Source organism: Asterias rubens, chromosome 18 (genome assembly GCF_902459465.1).
Source record: "Asterias rubens chromosome 18, eAstRub1.3, whole genome shotgun sequence".
NCBI classification, from domain to species: Eukaryota; Metazoa; Echinodermata; class Asteroidea; order Forcipulatida; family Asteriidae; genus Asterias; species Asterias rubens.
The window spans coordinates 199233-213587 of NC_047079.1; the positions used below are offsets into that span (position 1 = coordinate 199233).

The 14355-nt window shown below is 38.6% G+C and overlaps 1 protein-coding gene across 1 annotated transcript; it reads left to right on the forward strand.

Moving 5' to 3' along the window:
* The first annotated feature begins 172 nt into the window (after nt 1-172).
* LOC117302163 (ubiquitin-conjugating enzyme E2 J2-like) lies at nt 173-12255 on the forward strand. The gene is made up of 6 exons (XM_033785973.1): nt 173-487; nt 975-1124; nt 2599-2742; nt 6572-6710; nt 8925-9005; nt 10846-12255. Exons 2-6 carry the CDS (start codon nt 1006-1008, stop codon nt 11086-11088), a joined length of 726 nt encoding a protein of 241 aa, XP_033641864.1. The 5' UTR covers nt 173-487; nt 975-1005; the 3' UTR covers nt 11089-12255.
* The last annotated feature ends 2100 nt before the right edge of the window (nt 12256-14355 follow it).

Consider the following 14355-nt stretch of genomic DNA (forward strand, 5'->3'; position numbering starts at 1 on the left):
AAGTAACTCTTTTGATACAACAAGTAGATCAGTGCAGATCAGTGCAGACAATGACCATTCCTATCAATGGGAAACAAAACATTCACTTGCTGAAATGGCGCCCATGCGTATTTCACGTTCCGCATCTTGCGCCTTGCGGCGCTCTATAATCTTTGGACCCGAGGTAGTAAGGGGAAATTGTGTTGTACACGCAATCAATCTGCAGTCTGCGGCGATTGCTCATAAGTTCATATCATTGATTTCCTAGAAATGAAAATGATGCAATTAGTGTTTCACTTCTTCAGTGTTTTCTTTTAATCAAGGTTTGTATGAATGATTGTGCATCAAAGCAGATGGACAACAAACCGGGCAAACCAGTCTTCGATACCGTCCGTGTAGGAACAATTCTTTCGACTTTTTGATCGTCTCTGCAGCATCCCCCACCCACCACCTCTCTCTGTTTATTCATCAGCAGAACAGACATCAATTGTCGTCGCCTTTTACATTGGTAATTGACCAAATCCAGCAGAAATGTTTGTTTGTTTACTTTCAAGTTTCATGACTTAAACTTTTTTTGGTAAATTTGTTGTTTTTGTCCGCCCCCGCCCCCACCTCAGTTGCTTGTATTTGTAAACCTGCATCCTTCCATCCTCCTCTCTGGTCTGTTCTATGTCTGTCAGGAATATTGGGTATTTTAAAGCATACACTTATGCAATTGTCATTTCTCACGTCAGGTACATATATACAATGTGCAGTCCAGTAGACGTCATACGTGAGAATGAAGTAAGCCCAATGGGGACATCCTATAGACAAAATACAATTTATTGACGTTCACGTTGATGTTTTTGCTCGCCTAATGTGCAGCTAAACCTCGCTAATATCACAAACAAATGATTTGTGGTCAAGTGATACTTCAATTTTCTCTAGAATATTCGAGATGACATGTAGTATCTATAATGTTTATTGATTAAAACTTGTTAATATTGCCTTTATAGATTGTTGTGACTCGCACAACCAACATTGACAATGAGTAAACGAGTCAGCACAACAGCTACAGCCAGATTGAAGCAAGATTACATGAGAATAAAGAAAGATCCAGTGCCTTATGTTACAGCTTCACCACTCTCATCAAATATACTTGAATGGTAAGCAAAGTCATGCCACAAATTGATGCATGGATTTTAAAGGCAGTGGACACTATTGGTAATTGTCAAAGACTAGCCCTCACAGTTGGTGTATCTCAACATATGCATAAAATAACTAACCTGTGAAAATTTGAGCACAATCGGTCATCGGAGTTGCGAGATAATGAAGAAAGAAAAACACACCTTTGTACGTGTAACACGAAGTTGTGTGCGGTTAGATGGTTGATTTCGAGACCTCAAGTTCTAAATCTGAGGTCTCAAAATCAAAGTTGTGGAAAATTTATACTTCTTTCTCGAAAACTATGGCACTTCAGATGGAGCCGTTTCTCACAATGTTTTATACTACCAAACTTTCCCTATTACCCATTACCAAGCAAGGTTTTTTTTTTATGCTAATAATTATTTTGAGTAATTACCAATGGTGTCCACTGCCTTTAATCTCTATCAGCACTCCTCCATGAGTTCAAATCATATAAAAATTACATAAAAGACAACTTAAACATTTGGCTTGCAGGTAGACTAAACCATAATACAGTGACAGATTCTCAACTAATATCTTCTTAGCAGAATAAGTTTCTAGAAACACTTTTGTTATGAAATGCCATTGTAACTTATCACTACCGCATCCCATATCCAACCAGGCCTGGAGTCTAGTTGAATATAGAATACCGATAGACTAAAAATGTTTCCGATATACACAAGCTTGCATGTTGACTAAATGTTTCCGATATCCACAAGCTTGCATGTAAAAACAAATTTATCTTTAAGCAAACTTGATTCATAGTTTAGAATAGGTGATTAAACAGGATTTGATATGGGCTGTAGGTTCATATAAGACTATTGTTACTATGACTCCCGTCCTCTACTTACATCTCTCCACACTGGCTCTCCGTAAAAGAAAGAGTTCTCTTCAAAGTACTTTTGTTTGTTTTTAAAGCCTTCCTGACCAGACGCCATTTTATATATCAAGGATTGCTTTACATTTCATAACCCATTCCTAGGACCCGAAGCAAATCTGGCAATCGCACATTCACTGTAACTGCATCCACAGAATGGAACAACATCCCTTCTTTCATTAAAGCCACTAAATCCACAGACCAATTAAAAAAACTTCTGAAAACACATCTCTTCCCTGTTTAAGCTTCTCTCTTTTTCTCATTCTTTTCAAACATTGTGTTTGTAGATTTTCAATAAGATTTTGTTGTTTATTGTGCATTTTCAGTTTTTGTAAGCGCTGTGTTATAGTTTTCTAAGGGGAGTGTTTCTAAATACCTGTTGTTATTCTTATTCTTATTATGGATCATCCAATTAGAATCAAGGATTTGAGTTTGCTTAAAGATGCTGAATGGCAGTCACTGAAGCATACTGAATGATGCATTGTACATAGCTGATAGTGCTTTATGAAGACATAGACAAATTCCCGGTATTGTGATTTGTTCATCTTAGTGTTGAATAATTGATTATGATATTCCAGGCATTATGTGGTAAGAGGACCAGAAGGAACACCTTATGAAGGAGGGCTTTATCATGGCAAACTAGTCTTCCCAAGAGAATTCCCATTTAAACCTCCAAGTATCTACATGATAACACCCAATGGAAGATTCAAGTGTAACACAAGGTTAGTCAATTATTCACCAAATTAACAATCCTATAGTTTCACATAATGCCAAGATTCCTCAATGTCTCCAATTGTCGGTTTTCCTGTCATTGTATTTGAATAGTTCATCAGTGCCACAGATTTTCACTGCAGAACTTAACCAAGGTTGAGAACATTATCTCTCCCAACAGTGATTGGAATTCTATTGTAATTAAGCACAGCTGGTGCTGCGACAGTTTACCGTTCTCTTTGAAGCACTTTGTGCAATGGCTCTACTATCTATATTACTATTAGCGTGTGTGACACTGTGGTATATTAAGGTATGGGTTGGCGTTAGAAACATGCTGATAGATCACGCACAAGAATTATTGCTTATTGTTATTGATTTTATACATCATCAGGGAACACTGGATTGGGTGTGGTTTCAATCTGACAGATTCAATCTGAGAAAAAGACCTGTACTTGTTGGTAATAGACTGATCCATTAAGCACAACCCATTTGCACAACCAAAAGTCCGCCACTATAAAGTCCGACATGCGCTTGGTGTGCTGTTAATTGACTGAGCAGAAGGTGTGGTCCATAAACAGCAGCCAGCCACCAGTCAAGGTCATTACCTCACAGTGATGAACCAGATTATCACACCAACTACCCGCATGCTGGTGTGACTTTGTTCGGCGACCTTAACCACCTTGAAACCAGTCAGATTTGCTGTGGGAATGGGCTGTCCCAAGTGGTGAACCAACCTACACGTAAAGACGCAATCCTTGACCAAATCATCACCAACCTGGCATGTTACTACAATGTCCCTGAAATATGTTCCCCGGTTGGCACCGTAAGCGACCATTCTTCAGTTCTTTGGTCGCCTCTGAACAGCACCCTCACAAAGATCAACACAACGCGATCCCGAGTTGTACGACCTATGAGAGACTCAGACATCAGAGCGTTTGGAGTTTGGATTGTGGATCATGACTGGCCAGAAGTTCATGGACAAACAAGTGCTACCGAGAAATGTGATGCGTTTTATGACACCTTGCAATCCAAAATAGACCACTACTTCCCTACAAAAACCATGACACTCCATAGTACCGACAAACCTTGGATGACCACCTACGTCAAACGTCTTATCCGGAAGCGCCAACACGTTTTCCACCACGAGCATCGTTCTTGCAAATGGAAACGACTACAAAACAAGGTCCGTCGTGAAATCGCCAAGGCCAAAGAAGAACATTTCAAAACGAGAGTCCAATGACACAAAAAAGCTAACCCAGCAGAGTGGTATAAGCAGATTAAACTCATGGCTAACTTGAACAACTCTCAATCATGTATACAACCTCCTCCAGGCGTTGACTCCCAAGATTTTCAAGCCATTGCTAGCGGTATTAACGACACCTTTGCTTCGGTTGCTAAAGATCTGGAAGCCCTTGACACTTCTCAACTCCCTGTGTATCGACCTGATCAACATCCCTGTCCCATTGTTCAGGACTACGAAGTTTACGACATGTTGAGGAAGACAAAGCCAGGGAAAGCCCCTGGACCTGATGGTATATCTGCACGGTTAATCAGAGAGTTCGCGTACGAACTTAGCAAACCCCTCTCGAGCATCCTCAATCAATCCTACCATGAAGGTATTGTCCCACCTCGATGGAAGAGAGCTGTGGTCGTCCCTATTCCCAAATCTAAACCAGCGACTTGGGACAAGTTAAGACCAATATCCCTGACTGACCACTTTGCGAAAGTTGCGGAAGGCTTCATGGCTAAGTGGCTGCGCAAGGACTTGGATAAATCTATAGACCCCAACCAGTACGGTAATTGTAGGGGAGTCTCTACCACTCATTACCTGGCGAAACTTATGGACACTTTGCTCATGAATTCTGATAAGCCTGGTCACGTAAGCTCTGTTGTTATCACTGATTTTAGCAAGGCATTCGATCTAGTTGACCATAATGTTCTCCTGAGAAAACTCATCTCCCTCGACGTTCGGCCATCGGTTGTTACGTGGGTTGCCAGTTTTCTCACCGAAAGAGAACAATGTGTTCGCTACCAAGGTGAAACCAGCGATTGGATCAAGTTAAATGGTGGAGTACCCCAAGGCACTCGCATTGGCCCACTTGGTTTTGTAACCATGGTGAATGATGCAGCCTCTGATACCTCCCTTACATCCCTGAAGTACGTTGATGATCTAACCTTGATTGAGACAAGAGCGCATAAAGAACCATCTGTCATGCAAGATCATCTGGATGAACTTGAGAACTGGGCCGCAGTGAACCATATGAAACTTAATCCTGAGAAATGTGCTTCCATGCAAGTATCTTTCATGAAACACAGCCCCGTTCAAAATTGCCAATGTTACTTAATACAGACTGTGGAAGTTGCACAAATTCTAGGTGTTCACATACGGTCTGATTTAAAATGGGATAGTCAGATTGCAGAAATGCTTAAAAAGGCTAATGGCAGATTGTATCTACTGAAACTTCTTAAGCGCTTCAAATTGCCAATGGATGATCTTATCACCATCTTCTCTGGTTTCGTACGTCCCCTGGCAGAATATGCTGCCCCTGTGTGGCATCCTGGTCTTACTGCCAAGGAGAGCGCTGCACTGGAACGAGTTCAGAGAAGGGCTTGTAGGATCATCCTTGGCAATCAGTACACACAGTATGATGAGGCACTTGAACTCTGTAAGTTATCCACATTGTTTGATAGACGAGAACAGCTTTGCCTTAATTTCTTCAAATCACTAATGAAATCAGAGCGTTTCCATAGTTGGGTCCCTCCAAAGAAGAGTACCATCCACAATAGAGACCTAAGGAACTCAAACAAACTGTCCGTTCCTAGATGTAGAACAACTCGCTGTCAGAAAAACCCTCTCATATAATGGCTAATTTGTGGAACAACAGTTCTGTTTGACTTTGATTTTTTTTTTTTTTTTTCCCATCCGGACCCCATAGTTCTCCAGCCTGTGCTTATGACTCATGGCTTGTTGTATTTTGTTACCTGGTTCGATTCGTACAATATTAATTGTTTTTTTATTGCATTCCGTTTTATAAAGCTCTTTTGGTCTTGTTTGTGTTGCAGAGTTCTTGTTAAATGCTGTATTTGTTTAGTCCAAGTGTGTACATGCGTTTTTGTTCCTTTTTGTGTGTGCTGGTGAGGTGTGTGGTTTGCTGTTTAATTTTATTCCCCTTTTTGCTTGTGTATTTTATATTATTATTACTTTTTTTTTTTTTTTTTTTTTTTTTTTTTTTTTAATATTAATTGTTGTTCTCTTAATGATGTTCTTTTAATCTTTTTAAAATATTGTATCATAGTTGCAATTCAGTTTTTATGCTGTGATGGCTATTGTCAATAAACCTTTTATCTATCTATCTATCTATCTATCTATCTATCTATTATTCCCATTACCGTTATTTTTTGCTTATCCTGTGTATAAACCGCAATGCCCCCCAAAATAAAAAACAAGATCTAGGTGTCAGCATATAAACTGCCCGGCATATAAACCGCAGTCACAAGCGCACCAAGAGAGAGGCTGTGCGTATTTGCAGTCCTTTGTGGCGATGTGCAGTGAGTGGCAGTGTCGTCACATCAGTCATTGTACTTTGCCACAAAGTGTGAATTTAGTGCAATAAAGTATGTATTAAAGTTAACACTATAGATTGCTGTAATTGTCCACTTCTTTTTTATTGGTATCGCAGTCTTTGAGTATAAAGTCTCTGCTGGGCAGTTTATATTCAAACCAAACCAGTTTTTCGCTCAATGACGCTACTGCTACAATCAGCATCAAATATACACTCAGAAATCTGCTTACCAATATCACTTCGTGCAAATTTATTGAATTTGTTTATCTTGATACAGGTTATGTTTGTCAATAAGTGACTTTCATCCAGATACATGGAACCCAGCATGGTCTGTGTCTACTATTCTTACTGGACTCCTAAGCTTCATGGTAGAAAAGAATCCTACATTGGGTAGCATAGAAACATCAGATTACACAGTAAGTACCTCACATTGGGTAGCATAGAAACATCAGATTACACAGTAAGTACCTCACATTGGGTAGCATAGAAACATCAGATTACACAGTAAGTCACAAGGATTTATCCCTCACATTGGGCAGTATAATAAATGATTTTTTTAGAAACTTTAACAATATCGCCAATATCGATGTTGGTTTTGAAATTATCGAAATATCGTTACAGAATGATTTTTGTTTTTCAAAGAAGGTATCTTCTAAAAACACCTTCGCGTCTTTTCCCATGGATTTCTCACAATCTCACAGCAGTCAGTTTAGTTTGGGTTGATGCAGTTAATCTTTGAGGTTTGTTTTTTTTACTTCAAATTAAGTTTTCGCTTAATGCATATACTTTGTTTACATCCTCATGTCTAGTCATAGTGGTCTCTCTTTTCAGCGCTTAAGCTGGACAACATTCTTGAAGCGTTTATGTGCTGTGTGAATATTTATGACGTAGGCCTGATGTTTCTTCAGCGCTGCCATCACAGAGCGGTATTCATCACCTTGATCCAATGGTTATTCTAGTACTTTATTAGTAGGAGATGAATGAACTGAGTGTTGCCGTGGCCGAGCGTGGGTGCGAAGCTGTAGGGGAAATTCCCTTGGACAGAAATCACCATGCCGTCAACTCACTCGGTGCCGTCGATCCACCATCAACACCTCCAATAATACATTTTAAAATCCACTAAACAGTCTGGAACTGTAAAGTATTAGCCAAAAGATAATTTTTATTAGTTTTAGTTACATTTCGGTTATAAAAATTGAGTTTTTTTTATCGTGGAAAAATTATTTCCAAGCGGCAAAGCCGTCGACCGCCATCTTGCTTTTTTTCACAGAGCTTGTGCATCAAGGACAATAAAGGACAATTCCTGCATTTTGAGTTGTCGCGGCCCAAGACGTAATGATCAGTACCGCGTAGTTAATTATGGACTGTGCTTTGTGTAAATTGATCGTTGGCGCGTTGAAGGCGAGTTGACGAACACAAGCAAGTTTACTGTAAATATTTGCGTATGATGATTGTGAATGCATTGGAGTAAAAATAGCGGCACCAGATTTGTAGAGATCGCAACTGACTCCAATCGATTGAGGTACAAATATGATTTGATTACATCAGAGCCAGTGATGTAAACACTCAAATGTAACCTGTTCTGTTTCATGGAATATGGATGTTAATTCTGTGATTTTCATATCTAGGATTTGAGGCATTGCATGGTGAGGTATCAATGTATTGGTTTGCGGTAACACCATGTGTTTATCTACTTGCCAGGTAGAGTTCGTTCTTAGAGAACTGTCTTGCTTAATTCTACTACTGCGGAGTAGATTGTTCGGGTGTTCGGGAGACTTCTCAGTTCTAAAAAAGAACTGTCCTGCTTATTAACTATTACCTGGACGGATGGTGTAGAAATAGGCTGGGACTACTACTTTACCTTATAGGATCGTAATTAACTGCACTACCGCAGAGTCAGTTCTTGGGTTGGTCTCAACGTTTTGACTAACTTGGTCTAGTCATCATTGTTGGTTGATGGGTTCAAGAGTATCAGAATAGAAATGGAATGTACTCAACCATTACGATGAACTGTCAAACGGGTCGCCATGTTTGCACATGTCTCTATTATCGTGTACCAACTACACCTTCACATAATATGATGCAAAGTATAGGATGGGTACTTAGTGCATATTACAACAGAAGCAGCTCATAACATATAGTCAATATTAATAATAATAATATCAAAGTCTTATATATATGTAGCGCACATATCTAACAAACAGGGTACTCAAGGCGCTGAGTATACAAACTTTCAGAAAGATATGTTATTGCAGTGATGAATCCTAATAATAATAATAATAATAATAAGACTTGTAATGCGCACATATCCACCCTGCTTGGTGTTCAAGGCGCAGTAAAACCAAAAACAAAACAAAAACAAAACACAACACTAAGAAAAACAGACACAACAAAAATTAGTCATTGAAACCCTGTGACATAAGATAAGTTTTGAGAAGAGACTTGAATTTTACGGTACAAACACAAGATCGAAGATTAAGTGGTAGAGAGTTCCAGATGCGTGGCGCGGCTGAAGAAAAAAAGAGACCCAATCAGCACCTTCTAAGGATTTACAAGGTTCACAATTTAGCAATCATTGTTTGTAGTTGTTTTGCATTAATATATTGATTTTATCATTTTGTGCATTCTAGAAAAGACAGTTGAGTGTCCAGAGTGGCCCATTTAACCTGAACAACCAAACATTCTGTGAGTTGTTTCCGGATATTGCTGAGGTATGCTTGTTATGTTCTTAACATTTTTATCTAAAGATTTTTACATGTTAAAGTATCCGTGTGGAATAGCCATCTGTTACAAACAGTAATGGTTTTGTTAATAAAATGAGTTTTATAAATGTTACATAATGAATGATATTTACCAATCATTTCAACATTTTAGGACCTCGATTGCAATTTGTACTTTGCAATTCTATTTTCTTGTCCTGTCTGTCATATCTGTACAGTCTTCTCAGTATGTGCCAAACCAACATTCATATCTTTCATGCTTAAAAGCAGTGGACACTATTCCTATTTACTCAAAACAATTATTAGCATAAAACCTTACTAGGTAACAAGTAATGGGGAGAGGTTGATAGGATAAAAAAAATAGTGAGAAACAGCTGCCTCTGAAGTGACGTAGTTTTCGAGAAAGAAGTAATTTTCAACGAATTTGATTTTGAGACCTCAGAATTAGACTTTGAGGTCTTAAAATCAAGCATCTGGAAGCACACAACTTCGTGTGACAAGGGTGTTTTTTCTTTCATAGTTATCTCAAATTTGCACAGGTTTGTTATTTTATGCATTAGGTCTTTGACAGTTACCAATAGTGTCCAGTGTCTTTAAAGTATTCTCTACAACTATCGTGGAACACAAACCACACCTTTCCCTCACCTGAAATTGTTTACAGAACATCAAAAAAATATCTGGATCTGGTTAAGTGTTATTGATTTTACTTTCCTTTCACAAGGTGCGTGTGGTGGCACACTGTAACCCTAGAACATTATACATTGTACTGCTTGCTAAATGTAAGCTATTAAAGGAACACGTTGCCTTGGATCGGACGAGTTGGTCTTTGAAAAGCGTTTGAAACCGTTTGTTATAAAATGCTTATGATTAGAAAGATGTTTTAAAAGTAGAATACAATGATCCACACAAACATGCCTCGAAATTGCGTGGTTTTCCTTTTACCTCGTCGACTAACACAGTCTCCCATTTGTGGGAGTCAACTTTTTGACTCCCATAAATGGCTGACCGTGTTAGTTCGCAAAGTAAAAGGAAAACCATGCAATTTCGAGGCAAATTTGTATGGATCATTGTACATGTATTCTACTTTTAAATCATCTTTCGAACCATATGCATTTTATAGCAAACGGTTACAAACGCTTTTCAAATACCAACTCGACCGATCCAAGGCAACGTGTTCCTTTAAGCATTGTTCAGTCCAGGTTATTTTGAAAGTAGAAGATGGAGATTTTTCCAGCTTGACATGACAAGTAGTAAAGTCGGACATCTTTATTAGGACTGATTTATTTTCTGTATCGCACACTTATGCCTGACGGTATGCTTGATGCGGCTCAAAGACAAAACCCAAGTTGCCCATAGAGCTTGTGTTTATAGGGACATTACTGTGGAGCTTGATCTTTAAAGACACTGTACACGTTTGGTAATTTTCAAAGATCAGTGTTCTCACTTGGTGTATCCCATCGTAGGCATAAACTAACAAGCCTGTGAAAATTTGGTCTCAATCGGTCATTGAAGTTGCGAGAAAATGTTGAAAGAAAAAACACCCTTGTTGGACGAATTTGTGTGCTTTCAGATAAGAATAAAAGACTTCTAGCTAGAAGTCTTTTATTATTTTAGTGAGAAATTACCTCTTTCTCAAAAACTACATTACTTCAGAGGGAGTCGTTTCCCACAATGTTTGATACTATCAACAGCTCTCCAATGATCGTTACTAAGTCAGTTTTTAAGTTTTGAGTAATTACCAAACGTGTACCTTCCCTTTGAGGGTGAGTTTTATATACCTGATGAAATGAAATTGTTATTGTATTACTTTTTGATCCTGATTGATCAACAGGAAGTAAGAGCAACCATTCGACGGAGAGAAGAGGAAATCAGAGCCAGTACAGAATCCTCCTCAATACCTGGTCATTCATCAAGGCAAGCAAACACTGTAGACGGTCAACTACCACTAGGTCATCAAGGACCACAAGGCATTGTAGGAAGTACACTAGCCAATGTACTGGTCATTGTTGGCTTTGCTGCATTTGCATATACTGTCAAGTATGTATTGAAGAGCATAGCACATACCCAGGAATAAGGTACACATCAGACTGTAAGCTTGTCCTAGTTATTGGTTTGTACAGACATTGAACTTGACAAAGATTACCGGGGAAATGAGAGAAGCCTTTGTGTCCCTGGTTGTTTCCTTTTTGCCTTTGAAAGGTTTTTTCCATCAATTGACCCAATTCAACTATTTTCATCATCACAATAATCTTGGTTGCACTATTTTAGGAGTCAATGCCCCTTTGTCTATACATTGTAGTGCACATTTTAGTTGACGCGACATTGATTCACTTACCATACTTTTACCTGCAGTTTGGCACTCCGAAATGGCAAGCATAACGACAGAAGTCGTGTCACATTGGGGTAAGGGGTCAATAGACTCTCTGATAGTCATATGGGTGTGCCATTTTATTGAAAAGAATTCTTGGCCTGGGCAACTATTTGCCATTCATAGGGGTCCACATTGGTAGCTGTGACTGTTGCTATAGTGCAGCCTATGCAACATCCTGAATAACCCGGTGATTGAGATTTTGTTGTAACTGCCGTGTAATCTACAATGCATGTGGTTGAGTCTGACCTTTTTCTCTTGCACAAATTTTGCAGGGAAAATATTTTCCTATAGGTTTATAAAATTGCATTGTTTTTTTGCTTTTTATTCAAACTATCGAACCTTGGCAACTTTACCCAAGATGATTTTAGATGAAGGTACATGTACATACTACAATCACGTTATAGAAAAATGCTTAGCTAGTGTGAAAGCACTCGCTTATAAAAAATGTGGCTTTAGTGTTTGTTTTGGTTTTGGTGTTGTTTTTTTTTCACACTCAACAAAGGTTGGTTTATATGAAGCCTGGTGCTGCATGGGTACAAGCAAAATTGGGTTTAAGATAATATATATAGTCTGTGTCTCTGTGACCTGATTCTTTGGGAGTATGTTTTAAAATTCTGCTTATGTTTTTTTTGGTTTTTTTTGCAAACATACATTTTTTATTTGTTGGAAAAATGCGTTTCTTTTTTAGTAATTATAGTATTAGTTCTACGCTTACACCGATTTGTGATGAGATGAGCACTATGAACTGTGGGGGTAAAGCCACAGACATTAGTGAGATTCGAACCATTGACCTGCACCATTCTAGAGCAGTGTCTGGCATGTTACTCGGGTGGGATTCGATCCCACGACCCTTTCAATTTTAGAGCAGTGTCAACCTTGGTAGTCTACATGTAGTTGGTAAGACACTGGTCTAGAATTGCAAGGGTCATGGGTTCGAATCCCACCCGAATAACATGCCTGTGATATTTTTTCACAGGACTCGGGAAAGTACTGAGTATACAGTGCTAACACACATCGGTGTATGGGTAAAAACCAAAATTAAGATCCAAGAGTGCTCGATGAAAGGCTACATGCAGTTGTGTTATGAAGATAATAATACTCATTGTTGTTCACTTTTCCCTTGTAATAAATACAAATGTTAACAGAATGATAAACATGAACATGAAGATAGGAATAGCTTTCCAGGAGTTCATACTACAGTACCACTCATACTGATAAAGCTTGTTTCTTCTTTCTATATCTATTGGCACTACATGTTTACAAAAGGCAGAAAGCTTGGACTTTTGGCATGTACAACAATAATGCATGTTAAGAATGTAACCTTCTGTATCAACTTTTGGTATGAAGGAATGAGACACATCTCAAAACTTAATCAGCTGTTACTTTTGTAATTTTAAGTACTTTCTATTATTAACAACAGGCCTGATAAAGGGCACCGCTTCAAGGAAAACATAAATTTCAAGGGGCAGAAAGAGAATGGCATGGGGCATGTACATGCAATGCTAGGAGTCCACTGGGCCAGCGCCAATTGGTGCCAGTTCGGGCCAAAGATTATGTGATTGGCGCGAAGTGGCTCGCTGTGGCGCCGAATTAATGTCCGCTCGGCATGTGTCGCCAAGTCCTGCGATGCCGCCCTGCTTTTATAGGCGGCAAGTGGCGCCGAATGGCGGGCAACCAGGTGGCATTTGGCGCGAAGTAGTCACCAATCAGTTGGGAAATGTCCTCTCTTATTGTAAAGGTGGACTTATAAAACGTCATACTTACATGTGCATGCATGTACAGTATATCTTTGCAATAACAAAATCTAAATTGAATCAAAACAAGCCATATTTTCAGCTACAAGCTGGAACTTTTTTTAAAGAGAGATACAGACTTCAGGAAAGAAAATGATGTGTAGAATCATTGACCAATGAACAGTTTCATATTTTCAGTTTCTCACAATTTGGATCCTTTTAGCCCCGTTTTCAAAAGTATTTTTAATTCAGAATAGTCTAATATGGCATACAATACATTTAATGTTCACTGGCTGTATTAATGCTGGCTGAAATAATATCATGTTATTATCCTCTGAAGTCAGGTATTTAAATGTGGAGAGGGCAGGGCCATTTTCATTTTGTATTTGTGGTTCTTCTGTACAAAAATCTGAAAGTCTATGTGTAACTTCTGAATGGAAACCAAGGCCAAAACTGGGCCAACATAGGAAAAAGCTTCAGGCCAGCCCTCTTAAAGATGCTATATCAGATTTTGGGCCGATTGGACTCCAACATTTTGATTTAAAATTCCATAGGTATTTTGATGGGGGTCGAGAAAGTTACAAGCGTTCATTTGAACCATTGCTCGAAAATGTCCGCCAATTATTAGTAGCAGTGAAATAAAGTGCTAAAAATTAGTTTTTGTTGGGATCCCGACAATATATCACGTGACCAATTCTCATGTGTTTTGTAAAGAAACGTTTTTAACTTTTGTCATGGTTCCTGACCATTAAAAGTAAAAGTTAAACTTTTTTCGTTAGAGTGGGTGATACTCTTTGAAATACCATTCACTAAAAAAAATATATTTTGTAATGTTTGGGGCAAAAAATCTGACATAGCATCTTTAAATATTATTACCACAAAAGTGACCCTTGCATTGTTCAGATGTGCTGCAGATTTTGAAGTACATGTACATCTGCCTTAACCAAAAGGAAGGCATAAGTAAGATTGTACTATTTTGAAGCAAATCACAAGAGCTAAGAAGCAATACCATCGCACTCTTGTCATTAACATGATACTGGAATATTGCAGTGTTGAAGTTGAGTTTTTGAAGTCCGCAGCACCAGAGAAGTAGATCAGGGAGAATGATTTCTGTACATCTGAAGAGATAAAACAACCTTTTTTTCCACAAGCCAGGCAAACAATATTGCTGAATTCAGAAATGTCTCATCCCTGGCTTATACATCAAGGTGGTATGTAAAAGAAATGCTACGTTTAT